This window comes from Kryptolebias marmoratus, linkage group LG6, assembly GCF_001649575.2.
Source record: "Kryptolebias marmoratus isolate JLee-2015 linkage group LG6, ASM164957v2, whole genome shotgun sequence".
Taxonomy (NCBI): domain Eukaryota; kingdom Metazoa; phylum Chordata; class Actinopteri; order Cyprinodontiformes; family Rivulidae; genus Kryptolebias; species Kryptolebias marmoratus.
The window spans coordinates 3,912,525-3,926,450 of NC_051435.1; the positions used below are offsets into that span (position 1 = coordinate 3,912,525).

The window sequence follows — 13,926 nt, forward strand, 5'->3', positions numbered from 1 at the left end:
ATAAAAGAAAATCACCTTGATTTTTTACAAATAATTTGGCAACATCATCTGCTGTTGCACAATAGTATGCTCCAGAGTTTGAAGGATGAGTTGGTTCAATAACAAGAGTCTCCTTGATGTCTCCCATTTCAAGATCAAGTTCTCTATTTGAGCAGGATTCTGATTCTCTTTGCTGTGACACCTTGAAAGCAGTGTCTGAGGTTTCACCGGCTGGTTCAGATGGGCAGGTTGCTTCAAGTGACTGCATCTCCACAACCTCCAGTGAGGGGGAATATGTTGAAGCTAAAAATAATGATTTAAGATATAACTGAACTGAACAGAGGTAGAACTTTACACCCTGAAGAAAGGTTCAGCCTTCCAAAACAGGATAGAAAGTTTCATAATCTCAAATTAACTGAGAAATGCATTATTGTGTTACATATTATTCAAATATCTTGATTTTTGTTAAGCAGATTAATTTTACTATACTTTAACACAGACCCTCTTACAAAGCTCAGCTTAAATACATACTAAATATGCACAGCTGTTATAAGTGTTAGTGTCCAAACAGCTCGAGCTTTTGCTCTAAAAATTAAACAATTTGAATGAAAGTATCACCTTCAATATTTTCAGAGAAGTGGGTATTGTCATCAGAGGTTTCACAACTGTATTGCTCTGTCTGCAAGAGCTCAGCAGATGGGGTAATGTATCTCGCTGATGTGCCATTACTCTTTATACCCCAACCCTTTGGTGGGCAGGGCTTATTATCATCTTTATACCAGCAGACAGGGACAGTGGATTCTGCAACCTTACACTCCAGCCTCAAAGGTGTGCCCACTTCAAGTGACTCGGCTCTCTCAGCGTCAAAGATAGTTGAATATGTCACCGGTAGAGCTAGCATTGGGAATTAAGGACAACTAAATAAACCCAAGGCTGTGGAAATGGATACCTTTCAAAGATATAACTGCTGAGCAGAAGATAAAAAGTGCTTTGGAGATTTTACGTTCATGAAGAGCCACAGCAGTCACAAACCAAGAGGAAAAAAAGTATCATTTCTTTAGGGTTATTATGTGCATAAAGCAGCCCACCAAACCACATAGTTTAAGCAGGGATTGTTAGTGGCACCTGTAAAGAGGGAAGTGAGTAACAATGTAAAGGCTTAAGATAGAAAGTGTAAATTCACCTTTGATCTCCACTTGAAATTCCATGGTATCATCCTGTGTGGCGCATCTGTACAAACCAGAGTGGCACAGCTCTGCAGACTGAATAACTAATGTCCTTGAGTTGCCCACTGAGTGGATTTCTAATTCAGAGTTTGACATGAGCTGCATTTCATCCTTGTACCAGCAAACCTGGGCTTCAGGGTTCAAGACCACACACTGGAGTACTACAGGACAGCCAACTTCGACCAGCTTGATCTTCATGTCTTCAGGGACAGCTGAGAACTTCATAGGTAGAGCTACAGATATGTTTAAAATTCATATCAACCTTCAGTAAACCTCATGGTAGATTGTAGATTACTCATCATAATATATTTACTGATGACTAAACTACTAACATGCTGTAAGAAACTTAAAGATTTTAATTACTGCCAAGAAGAAAGACAACAGTGCATCACACAACAAAGAAAGAAGTCAAAAGAGTTAGTTGCATTGCTGACTAGAAGCTTGTTAATGTTTCACATCACATAAAGTTCAATAAATCACCTTTGATGTCCACACTGAACGTGATGGAGTCACCCTTTGTCCTGCAGCAGTACAAGCCAGAGTGGGCCACTTCTGCTGAATGGACAATCAGTTTTCTCACAAAGGCATCAGTTATAACATCTACGCCACTTTGAGGAAGGAGCTTTGACCCATCTTTGTACCAGTGCACCTGGGCTGAGGGATCTGACAGCTCACATTGTAAAACAATTGGACTGCCAGTTGGGATGGTTTTGTTCCTCTCTGCATCTGGAATTGCTGAAAACCTCACAGGTGGGGCTATGGATATGTGAATATTGCAATCAGTTGTTAAGTTATAAATAAAAATGTATATTTTATTTGTCTGGCTTTAATATAAGACAGCATACAACATGATATATATATATATATATACAAAGATAGAAAACAAAAGTTTGAACAAGTGGCATAAAGTTGATTAGTCTTTTGAAAAGTCAGAAACAGAAGTCTTGTTAGAAACTCAAGCCACTCACCTTCTACTTCTACATTGAACCTGATGACATCATCAATGGCATCACAGCAGTACACCCCTGAATGTGAGAAGTCTGCTGATTGGATGACAATCCGTCTCATTGTGCCTTCTGATTGGATATGAAGACCATCCATCGTTTGCAGTTGTACTCCATTCTTGTACCAAAGCACTGGAGTTGCAGGGTCAGAAATCTCACAGTAGAGTACAATTGGGTTCCCAACTTCTACAAATTTGTTGTGATCCATTTCAGACAGTGGTAGAAACTTCACTAGTGGAGCTGCAAATGTTAAATAAGAAATCAAAATTAATTTCAAAGCATTTATTTTTCTTCTTAAGGATAAATATTGAAGTATAATACTGTATACTGCTGCTGTTTATATCATCTTGCATTTTTGATTCAAGAATTCTTTTAAAATTTAAACAGTCAAGAATCAAAAGAAACTAAAGTAAATAATCTCAATAAATGTTGAGTTAACCAACCACATGCTCATGAATTTTATAAACTAAGTTTCACAAAAAAAGTGTCTTATTATCATTTTTGCATTTTCCTACTCTACATATTGATTTTGCCACCCCTTCTTTTCCATATTTTCCCATCTTCCATAAATTACTTCCACTGTCTTAGCAGTTTATCATATTTATCTATACCTACCTTGGATGTATAGGGCTGCAGAATCTCGGATACCATAGGCAATAAATGTAATCTCAGCCCCATTGTCTGTGTCCCGTACTCCTCGAATACGAAGAGATTGGTGGGCTCTTGACCGACGAATGGAATAACGCTCATCTTCTTGAAGCTGGATCCCATTTAAGAACCATGTACCAATGACTGAAGCAGAAAGTTCAATGGTGAAAAGAGCATCCTGTCCCTCTGGCACCAAGGCATCTTGTAAAGGAGCTTGTATTCTGGCCACAGGAACTGCAAAGAAAAATTATTTTGGTAAGGATTTACCAAGCATTACTCTTCACCATGTGGTCATTGATCAGAAAAAGCAGAGGCATTGTTACTTTATCAAAATTCTACTATTATACTGGACATTACCTAAGTGAACAGTTCTTGGAAACTCAACATTGTTGCTTTTCCCATATTTGTTTACGCTACAAATGCGAAAGCGATAATCTGCTTCACACGGGACACTGTCACCAAGGATCTCCACAGAAGTTGCAGAGTCAGTGGTAAGACACTGGAGCCACTCCTGTGAACCAGTGCCTACTTCTTGTCGTTCAAGCACATATCCGGATGGAGGGTTCTTTCGTGAGTCAGGAGCAGGAATCCATGAGAGCAGAGCAGCATTAGCACGCTCTGTGTTGATCTGAACTCCGACTGGACAGCTAGGGGGACAGTGTCTGGCCGCTAAAACAAGAAAACATGTATACATTACATCAGAAAATAAAGAATGACAAATTATGATCTATTTGAAAAGAAATATATAAACATTAATATAGTTTGTTGCAATTGTTGCAGAAATTTATTGATAACAGAACCCACATTTCACTCTTAACTGAGAGGATGTCTTGGATCTGCCCACAAGAAAAGTCACCAGGCCGGAGTCTTGGGGCATTGTATTGACAAAAACCAGAATGTGGGTCCGACCAAAGGACTTAATGATGGTCTGATGGGTTTCACGCAACTCTGTGCCATCTTTGTACCAATGAATGTCCATCTCTTCTTTTTCCACTTCAACACAAAAGGCAGCATTTTCACCTTCCAGGACGTCCACTTTTCTTGGAAGTTTTCGCAAAATTGTACCTGTAAATAAATCACCAAGTGACCAAGACTGCAAGATGTTCCATACACTATAAAGAATATCTGGCAGATGCTAGATCAATAAAGCCATTTTAAATATGGCTTTCTTCTTTGTTTATTTGTTGTTTTTAAAAATTCCTGAAAAATGAGTCGGTGTGTTGAAAAATTCACAATATTTACCTTTAACAGCTACCTCCGCTATGCTTCTGCCCCCATCAGGCATCTCACAGAGGTAAATGCCATCATCATCAACTCCAATGTCATGGATAGTTAGTCTTCGTTTTGTTCCCCATTCCTCCATTCCATATTTGGCCCCTGGCTGCAGTCGTCTGTCTTCCAGATACCACGTAATTGGAACAGAGTCTTCTGGAACTTCACACTCAAGAACAGCTAAATCTCGTTCCCAAACTTCAAGATCATAGAGAGGCTGCTTAAACCGCACAGGCGGCTCTGAGATCAGCAGAGAGGAAGAGAAAGACAAGCTAGAACAACATGACATATGCAGCAGTAATAAAAAGGAAAAGAAAACATATATGTATATATAGGGGAAATAGTATGAGATATCCATTCTATTTATAGTGACACTGGTAACACATTCCTGTTATAAAAAACTTAAAGACTGTTGACCATTTGGAAACTCACAACACATGTGTGCCCCTGTAGTAACACTATCAACTGAAATATGTTTTGCAACAAATTCCAGCTGAGCAAACAAGATGTGCAAAAATCATGAGACAAGTGATGCATTTAAGGTAAGAAACAAGAAGGCTGTAAACACACAGGTGTGTTAGGGAATATACTGTTTGTGACACCGTCAGACAGTACCAGACAGCTGCAAACAACAAAATTTATTGAGTTATATGTGTTCAGAGCTCTTTACTTCCTTGTTTAATTGCCTCTAAATCTAAATATTAGCCAGAACAGACCACCAGTTTCACTTCAGTGCTATATTTTCTAACTCAAACTGACACAGTATAAGGAAGTCATGGGGATGCTTTATTGGTGCCATGAGTTTGGACTTCTTTAGACCATGTGAGAAATACAATACCTCACTAAAAGTCTTCTGTCACATGAACAACCACCTAAAGACCCTTCACAAGCTAAGTGACTTTGCAGACATTATGCTAATGCTGAACTTTACCTCAAGCTGATGAATTTTAGACATCTCCAGACTCAAATTTCAGTTCATTAATGCATTTTATTGATCCCCCAGGAGACTCGGCGAGTTTGATAACCATTTATATTTACAGGCATGGTGAGCTACTTTAATACCAGTCTGTCAGACTAATGACACCAAACCAGACATTTGACATTTAAGTCATTAAGCTTCATACAGTACGTAGGCATTAGGATATGAAGTAAGAATAGCATGTATATGCTGATAGTGCATGTAGTGATAGGATCACAGTTGCAACTTCAGTAAATAAGTACAGAAGGTTGGTACGTAATTGGAACAGAACAAAATGTAATGGTAAATAACTATCTGAGTGTATTTTACTTACAACTGACTGTGCTCAAATTGAATAGAATTTTTTTTTGGATACCAAGTTAAATATCTAAATACCTGTTATCAAGACAGGCTAAAACTCTTTAAATCCTTGTTTTCTTCTCCGTACTTGGCCTTATCCCAGTAAATGATCTCAGTGTACCTTTTTATCTCAGTGACATCATACTAGCATCAAATGAACAGAAATTTGAGACAAACACTCACAACATCCCACTCAGTTTTTTTTTACTCATTGCAAGAGGCATCACATGCTTGGACTGTGTTTGCATTTACTCTTAAAGTGTTTCATTGTCTTTCTTTTACACATTTAAAAATCAGAAGCCACTGAAAGAAATCTTGACTTACCTTTGACAGAAAGATGTACAGCGCTGAGGGTTTGCCCTGCAGTATTTGATGCAGCACAGACATAAACTCCATTATCCTTTTGCTTGCAATACAGAACTTTTAGTGTGAAGTACCCATCTCTGTCCTCATATAACAAGTAACGCCTTCCAGAAAGTATAAGTCTACCATCTTTCCTCCAGATTATTTCTGGTTTTGGTTTACCAGTCACAAAGCAGCGGAATTTGGCATGCTTGCCTTCAGTCACGGCGAACATTTTTACTTTTGTTGACTTGGTCATGGTGTCATCTTTTAGTCGGTTTGGTACTTGTCTGCCAGTTCTTTGTTTTCCCTGATGGATTTTCCAGTGACCATTTGTGTAGCCATTGCGATTTCCTTCTTCTTCGTGACCTGGACCTGCGTCAACAAGCAGCACAGCTCCTGCTAGAGCTTCTCCAAACTCATTCCTTGCTTTGCACGTGTACACACCACCATCTGGAGCGCGGGTCTTGAATATTTTAAGCTGAAACCATCCGCCATCCTGGTGGCCCACACTGAAATGTGTGCTCTCAAAAATTTCGTTGAGTTTTCTACCATCCTTTTCCCAGACAACCTCTGGTCGTGGGTTTCCCCAAAGCTTACAGGAAAAGACAGCATCTTCCCCACGACCAACACGAGTGGAAAGGGGCTTGATGAGGAATCGTGGCTTGTTTTCCTCCCTAAGCTCCATTTCTTGTGCCTCACCTTCAACCTTCAGTGTGGCAGCTGCATATGTTTCCCCAATGCTGTTTTTTGCTTTGCATATGTATTGTCCACTGTCCTCAATAGTAACAGCTGAAATGATAAGGTTGTAAACATTGCCATCTTCAAAAACCCTATATCGTCCTTGAGGGTCAATCTTTTCATTGTTTCGCTCCCAGATGACAGCAGGCCTTGGATCACCTCCAATTTGGCACTTTAGGACTGCATCAGTCCCACTTTGTACCCCTACAGGTCTTGGATAGGCTAAGAAACGTGGTGCACCACCAAACACATCCATTTTTGAGTTTTGGGCAGTTTCCCTCCACCTCAAGTAGTTTAGGAGAGTTATACGTGGCTATTCAGCAGAGCAGGACCATCCACCGTCTCCACTATAGGTTCTAAAGAAAGAAATAACAAATAGATTACTTTGATTAAAAAAGATTGGGTACTTTAAACCAATGATTCTCAAACTTCTTCAACATTCGACTCACAAAATAACAGAGGAAAAGACTTGTAACCTTGACTATTGTTTGTTGATGCATATAATCATCTCTTACAAATAGGGGTACAACAACATAAACAGCCCTAACAACCATTGTACAATTTGTATTTATTTATGACTGCTATTTTTTCTCTTAAATATGCCAAAAATATGCAATTATAACTATTTTTTAAATTTAATTTGATAACTGAAGAACGTCTTAAGATTTCCAATTGATATTTTGCAACTCGACCCCAACTTTGTGAACCAAGGCTCTTGACAACATTGGAAAACATTAATACAAATAATTGCAAATACATGACAAGCAAGGCAAACCTAGAAGCATTAACATTGTATTTTATGAGATCATAATTTAAAATTTCCACAAGGAATTAAACCCTTATCATTTGGAATGGAAAGAAAATCTTCTATCATTCCAACACTCACCCTCTGCCCCCATGAATGTTTCAGCACAACCAGATGGTATGAATATTAGAGCTAATTGAATTAGATCTGTCTGCGTGAAAGAAAAACACAGCCGAGCAGTAAGAGGAGGAACAGCCCAGTCCTGTTGCAACAGCAGCCACAACACATAGCAAGTACAGCTGGTGCTGTATTTCAATGGGAAAGTGCTTAATATAGTAAACCCTAAATAAAGACCTGTGAGGGAGTGTGTGTCAGGTATCACAAAGACAGCTCAGAAAACCTGCATGCTCACACAGACACAAAATCACTACAAGACTACCAAAAAGACTTTATACTAACTCTAAACCAACTAAGGGGTTAACCAACCTTAACCCCTAAAAAAGCTTTCTTCAAATGTGATTGTGAAGATTATTTTTTTCAAATATTCCTACAAAATTTAAAATATATAAAAGTACAAATATGTTTTAATTCATTTTAACCTACTGAAAATTGTGTTACACTTTAATTTCTGCAGTTTTATCCTTTAACTAATAGGTTTATCTGTGAACTTGCTGTGAATGTTTTGGAGTTTGGCGAGTGTTAGATTTTGTGACTGTAAAGTACACCCAGCTCAGAGTAAAATGCAGGAATGTGTTCTTGTTTTCTTTTACAATTTTCAGTTTTAAACTGCATGCAAGACATAAACAATTAAAATAAAATAAAAACATCAAATCATGATAGTTTTAAATTATGAAAAGTATTAGTTTTAAAATTTAAATGCATATTTTTCCAGTTCCAAATCATTTTAAATGTTATGTTTCCACTGTGATGACCATTTTTTTGTAATTAGTTGTAGCTGGCATTGAGAAAACCATAATTGTTTCGCAGCTTCATTACCTTAGGTACAATACTCTCCACAACAACAACAATAATAACAACAACTACAACAACAAATGAATTTCAGATGAATCAGATGATCACCAGAAAAGTCATTGTTATGTTCCAAATCATCAGCAAGGTCAAAAGTTTGGTATGGAGCATAAAAGAGACAAATTTAGTGCTTCAGCTTAAGTAATCACTGGTCAAACGGTATTCTGAGAGTGGTTAAGAGAGAGACTGAAGCAGCTCACCTGCAGCCCCTCAGTGTAGAGAAGAGAGGATTCAGAGGTGGGTACACTTTATGATGCCAGAAAAATATCCTGTACTTTGTTACACTATATATGTGTGCGTATTCACTTATCCATCCAAATCATTGAATTCAGGTGTTCCAATCCCTTCCATGGCCACAGGTGTCTAATTAAGTGCCTATCCATGCAGACTGCTTCTACAAACATTTGTGAAAGAACAGGTCGCTCTCAGGAGCTCCTCAGTAAATTCCAGTGTGGTACTGTGATAAGAGGCCACCTATCACAGTGATAGGACAAGTCTGGGTTTGGCTGCTGCCAGGAGAACAGTACTTGTCTGACTCCATTGTGCCAAGTGTAAAGTTTGGTGGAGGGAAGATTATGGTGAGAGGTTGTTTTTTAGGATTTGGGCTCGGTCGCTTAGTTCCAGTGAAAGGAACTCTTCATGCTTCAGCAAACCAAGACATTTTGGACAATTTCATGGATGGCTCCTTCCTGTTCCAACATGACTGTGCACCTTGGCACAAAGCAAGGTCCATAAAGACATGAATAAGCAAGTTTGGTGTGAAAGAACTTGACTGGCCTGCACAGAGTCCTGACCTCAACCCGATAAAACACATTTGGGATGAATTGGAGTTAGACTGTGAGCCAAGTCTGAGCTCACAAATGAGCTTCTGGAAGAATGGTCAAATATTCCCATAAACGCTCCTAAACCTTGTGGAAAGCCTTCTCAGAAGCTGTTATAACTGCAAATGATGAGCCAACATCATATTAAACCCAGTGGATTAAGAATGGGATGTCACTCAAGTTCATATGCGTGTGCAGGGAGACAAGTGAGTACTTTTGGCAGTATAGAGTATATTCCTTTGTTTGGCTGCCAACAAAAAAGCCTCAAAGTTCCCAGTGGGATGATATGCCCAAACTTAAATCCAATCAAAAATGGTCCTCTTTTAATATCAAAGTTACAGTGAGGAAAGACAAGAAACAGCATTTAACATGCTGTGGTTGCGTCTTCAGCAAAACTCAGTCATAAACTAATCAATATAATATCAAATTAAACAGAATATTATTCATTTCTGTGTATTTATCTGTTTCAAATCTGCCAAATATTAGCCTAATACTAAATAATTCTGCACATTTATTCATTTTATATTTGCAAACCTTTTAAAGTCCAAGACATTTTTGGATAGACTTCTATGTTTTAACAAAAAATAAATAAATCATGAGGAATTTGTCAAGTCTGAGTGCACACAGTGTCATTTCTGTCACCAAATGACACACTGAAATAGTAACATTGTTAGTACAGAATTTTAATTGACTTTGTAGGATATTTCATTCTCACCGTTTAGACATTGCACTTTAAGTGTGTTTAATATTCCCTCTGGAGGTTTAAAGAGAACAGATTAACCCCTGCGTTTGCTCGTCTTATTTAATTGGAATGACCTTTGCCCCTCGGTGAAGCTGTGCACCCCTCACACACCCTACCTCGCCTCAGTCGCCAGCAGTGATCATCAGCACACATTCCACGCCGTCCAAGTTAAAAAGCAAAACCACCCGGTTCCAGAAGGTTTAGTAGTGTCCCTGGCTGACTTCACGTTCAGAGACATGCTTTGCCCAGAGGTCCAAACTGGGTTACATCCTCGTAGACGTCTGGCCAGGAAAACGATAGAAAACCAAAGTAAAGCATTCACACCAGCTTCCCGTTGAACAAGTTCAGAGCAGTTTCCAAATCTCTGTGTCATTCAGGCCTTAGACACCCCAACTGTCATTGTTCGTGGAATACTGTTAAATGCTTTTGCAGCAGCTGCTGTCTCCTAAAAATACTGTGTGCCTTGATGACAGCAGAGAGGATAAGCCAGGCACTTCCATTCACTTGCCAGAGGGGGCTAAAGATAGTCCCGCTGGTCTGGGCAGAGCACGGCACTCCGTTTACTTGAGTCTTTTCTATAATAAATAAAATGTTAGAAAGTGAAGATGAGATTTAATTTTTACTCTTTGTGTGTCACCTTTTCAGGAAACTGGCAGCAATATTTCAAACACTGATGGATTTATTCTCAGCTGCAGTTCATGATCTGCTGAATGTGAACAGATTCAAATAAAGATTAGAAATGGACTGATTTGGACTGTTTCAATTATTTTCTGAGATAGTTTTTTGTAAACAGTTACAGAAATATTGTGAACTGAACCAGATGAATATTACCAGTCCATCATATTATTGTTTTGTATGGAAGCTGGAGCATTATTTTATAACGAGTTATGTATCTCATTATGTGATTATAACCAAGCTAGAGTTCTTAGGATAATGGATCTTGGGTCTAATTGTCTTGAAATCAGCCGACTTGAACTGAAATGATTCATGAGCTTTAACAGCAATGTATTGATAGATGTTCTAGATCAGAATGATCAAACTGGGTCTAACACAAGAACCAGTTACTGCTTTGTAATAACCATCTTGTTAAATTTCATTACAACACAGTTTGTTTTCTTAAGATAACTAGACAATCAACTGGTGGTTGCTAGAACACCACATAAAAAGTAGCAGGTACAGCCGTTCACTATAAACAAAGGCTTGATTGGTTTGGTGTTTTTTTATTTTTTATTTTACTGGGCAATAATCATGGACATTTAAATCAAATGAAGATCTATTTTGTGCCACCCCTCTGCATCCTTACTGGCCCAGCAGGGGTCCTTCAACAGTTTAACTGCATGATTGTCATCTGGCTGCTCCTCCACAGGAGTGGATTTAAGTCCTGCATGTGGAGGCTTGAGTCCGATCACCACAGGGGCTGCTGGTTGTCATAGTTCGTGGAGGGTTTTCAATCTTAGAGTGCTGCTTTCTTTTTTTTAAAGGAAAGTCTTTAACTACTCAACATTGTGTGTGGTCTCCATTTTATGTTGGCCACTGTTGGGCTGTAAGGTCAATTGAGGAACTCATCCTGGATTGTTTTGAACTTGTAGTAAAGACTGAACGTCACTGTCTTTGTATTTTAAGTTGGGAGCAGTCTTGCAACCTGTGTTGCACCTGAGTATTTAGTAGCATGTGAGAGTCTGGCTTGTTATTAGCTATTGTCTCTTTCCTGAATGAGCTTGGAATTATTAGGAGACTGGATGGTGCAGTTATTGGGTGGAGATTGGATAAAGGGAGCAATTTAGTGCAGGTATCTCCCAAAATTATGCCAATTAGGCAATACATTGGAATGGATTTCGACCTTTTTGGTCTTCGTTTATAGCACACAATGTCTGTTCGAACTCTGACTTTCTGTTACAGGTCGAAGGGTTAACTGGACTGGACCAGAGGGGTTTAGCCTGGTTCTTTTGAGGGGACAGGTGTGACGCTCCTCTGCATCTTCACTGGCTCAGCAGTGGTGCTGCAACAGTTCAACTCTGCTTGTTTGGCTTCACTGACTGCACCTGTGAAGGTGTGGGTTTAAGGTGTGCCTGCTGTGGCCCGAAACAAATTACGACTGTGGCTGCTGGTTGCCTGGCTGTGGAGTTTGAGGCCATTTTTGAAAAAAATAACAATGTTAAATTCTTAACATAACCTGTTGAGCCTGGTTGTAATAATTTTAGATTTTAATCTACTTTTCATTATACCTTTTGAAACAATCTGGCATTGTAAATGCACATTATTTGGTGACTTTAAGAGAAATTGGCTCAAACAGGACAGTAAACAAAACTGAGAAGCAATGACATCAAAATGTAAAATAACAAACACCTCTCTGACTGGTGTAATAAAGAGATGGTTCAGAACACAGGCCTGGGTTTTCATTGCGAAAGGTTTTTGTCAGACTTGTCCTGAACTTTGGCTGCAGTGTCCCTTCAGCTGTTTAGTGTCCCAACACTCGACACTCCCACCTCCCCGATTTCAGCTGTTGGAAGAAATCCGATACACCTCAGACCCCTCTGGCTGGTTAGGAAATGTTCTGTGCTCAAGACTGTATAACAGCTTAAAGAGCCGTTGTGTTTAGATCTTGAAGATCATTATTGCTGTTATTTGGTCACAAACTGTCATACGTAGGCTGTTTTATTTTTTAATCACTCTAAAGGTAATTTGCTTTTAGATTATTCAGCAAAATTATTCAAAAGTCACTTATACTGCATTGTTTTTTGGAACATTTTTGATCATCATTTACTGTATTTTTCCATATTGTTTTCCTATAATAATAAGGAGTAAACAAACACGCTGATAAATTATGATGAGAAACAAATTTGATAAAGCTGTCAACAGGTTTTTATCGGTCTTGATAAGAAGACCAGAAATAACTGGGAAGCTTAAGAACTATTACAGCTGAACTTTTCCTACAGGTAATCCAGGATCTGGACAGTTAGTAGCAACCTTTATATGCAATTACAGGTGTTAAACTAAAATACACCGGTTATTTAGTGGATTAATTACAGAGAAACATCTATGATTTATAAATTTACATAATGTCTGCAAAGGAGTAAACATTATACTAATGATAATGAATCGTTCACAATTTTGGGTCTAATTTTTATCCACAGCAGAGGTTGGACAACCTTTCAAACTGTTAGTGAAATTACAAAACATGAATGCTGGGGGGAAAAAAAGAAACATAACTTCTTTATTCATTTAGTATTCCAGATTATTTTAGTTTAACGTAACAGCCTGATGCTTCAAATAAGTCCCATTTCATATTAAACTAATAAAACAATTAATAATCACTGAGTCCACTCCAGGAAGTCTTCTATTGTTTGCACACAAAAAAGAGACACATTACTGCTGTGAAGTGATATATCATATAAATGAAGCATGCACTTCATGAGTCTTTGCTGCTCCATGGAAGGTTGTGCTGTGACTTTTAACAGGAGGTTTGGTCTTTCTTTTCTCTGACCTGGAATATGTTTAGCCTATCAGCAGGGGACTCATGATTGGAACCGGATTATGTTTTGTGTTCAGAGGTTTTATAAAGAAACCCAACTCCACCATCTGCTGCTCATCCTGTGTAAACGCAACACCTCAACACCCACACGATGATCCCAGACTGCTTGTTAGGACTCGTGTGCTCTGTCAGTGATGCTTGTTTCAGATGATTTATGAATCTGAAGCTTGGTTTGCATAGAAACTTTAAATTCTTCAAATATTCAGAAGACATTTTGTGTCAAGGTATACATTTGTAGGAAACAAAACAAATAAAAAAAAGAAGCATATGGGAAGCAGAAAAGATGGAAGGAAGGAGAATATTACAAATAATAAGAATAAAAACAATTGTTATTTTTTGCAAGAGTCTATTATGAATTGATAAATGTTTAATGCTTCCACTTTACAATTAATTTGCTCATATTTGTATCAAAGATGTGAACATTTCTGTCTATAGATTTGTAATTTTAGAAGAAAAGATGTTTAAGAGTAAAGTGAAATGGTAGTCAAATTTATGAACTCTTCAATCACTAAATGCTTTATGTTTAA

At 38.3% G+C, this 13,926-nt stretch overlaps 1 protein-coding gene across 12 annotated transcripts in view; it reads right to left on the reverse strand.

Annotated features, from left to right (window-relative positions):
- LOC108244293 (obscurin-like protein 1) overlaps positions 1-10,309 on the reverse strand; it is a 35,503-nt gene extending 25,194 nt beyond the window's left edge. For 5 of the 12 annotated variants that reach the window (XM_017430363.3, XM_037975985.1, XM_037975989.1 and 2 more), the window contains exons 1-11: positions 9,984-10,308; positions 5,772-6,886; positions 4,100-4,369; positions 3,662-3,922; positions 3,215-3,526; positions 2,825-3,091; positions 2,174-2,449; positions 1,686-1,961; positions 1,163-1,438; positions 598-873; positions 16-282 (exon numbers count right to left, since the gene is read on the reverse strand). In XM_017430363.3, the coding sequence (XP_017285852.1) occupies positions 16-282; positions 598-873; positions 1,163-1,438; positions 1,686-1,961; positions 2,174-2,449; positions 2,825-3,091; positions 3,215-3,526; positions 3,662-3,922; positions 4,100-4,369; positions 5,772-6,786 (3,496 nt within the window). In that variant the 5' untranslated portion in view covers positions 6,787-6,886; positions 9,984-10,308. Of the gene's footprint in view, positions 1-15; positions 283-597; positions 874-1,162; positions 1,439-1,685; positions 1,962-2,173; positions 2,450-2,824; positions 3,092-3,214; positions 3,527-3,661; positions 3,923-4,099; positions 4,370-5,771; positions 6,887-7,416; positions 7,552-9,983 lie in introns of those variants that run through there. The other 7 variants (XM_037975984.1, XM_025009152.2, XM_037975983.1 and 4 more) reach the window with 7 other exon arrangements.
- Between the last annotated feature and the right edge of the window lie 3,617 nt (positions 10,310-13,926).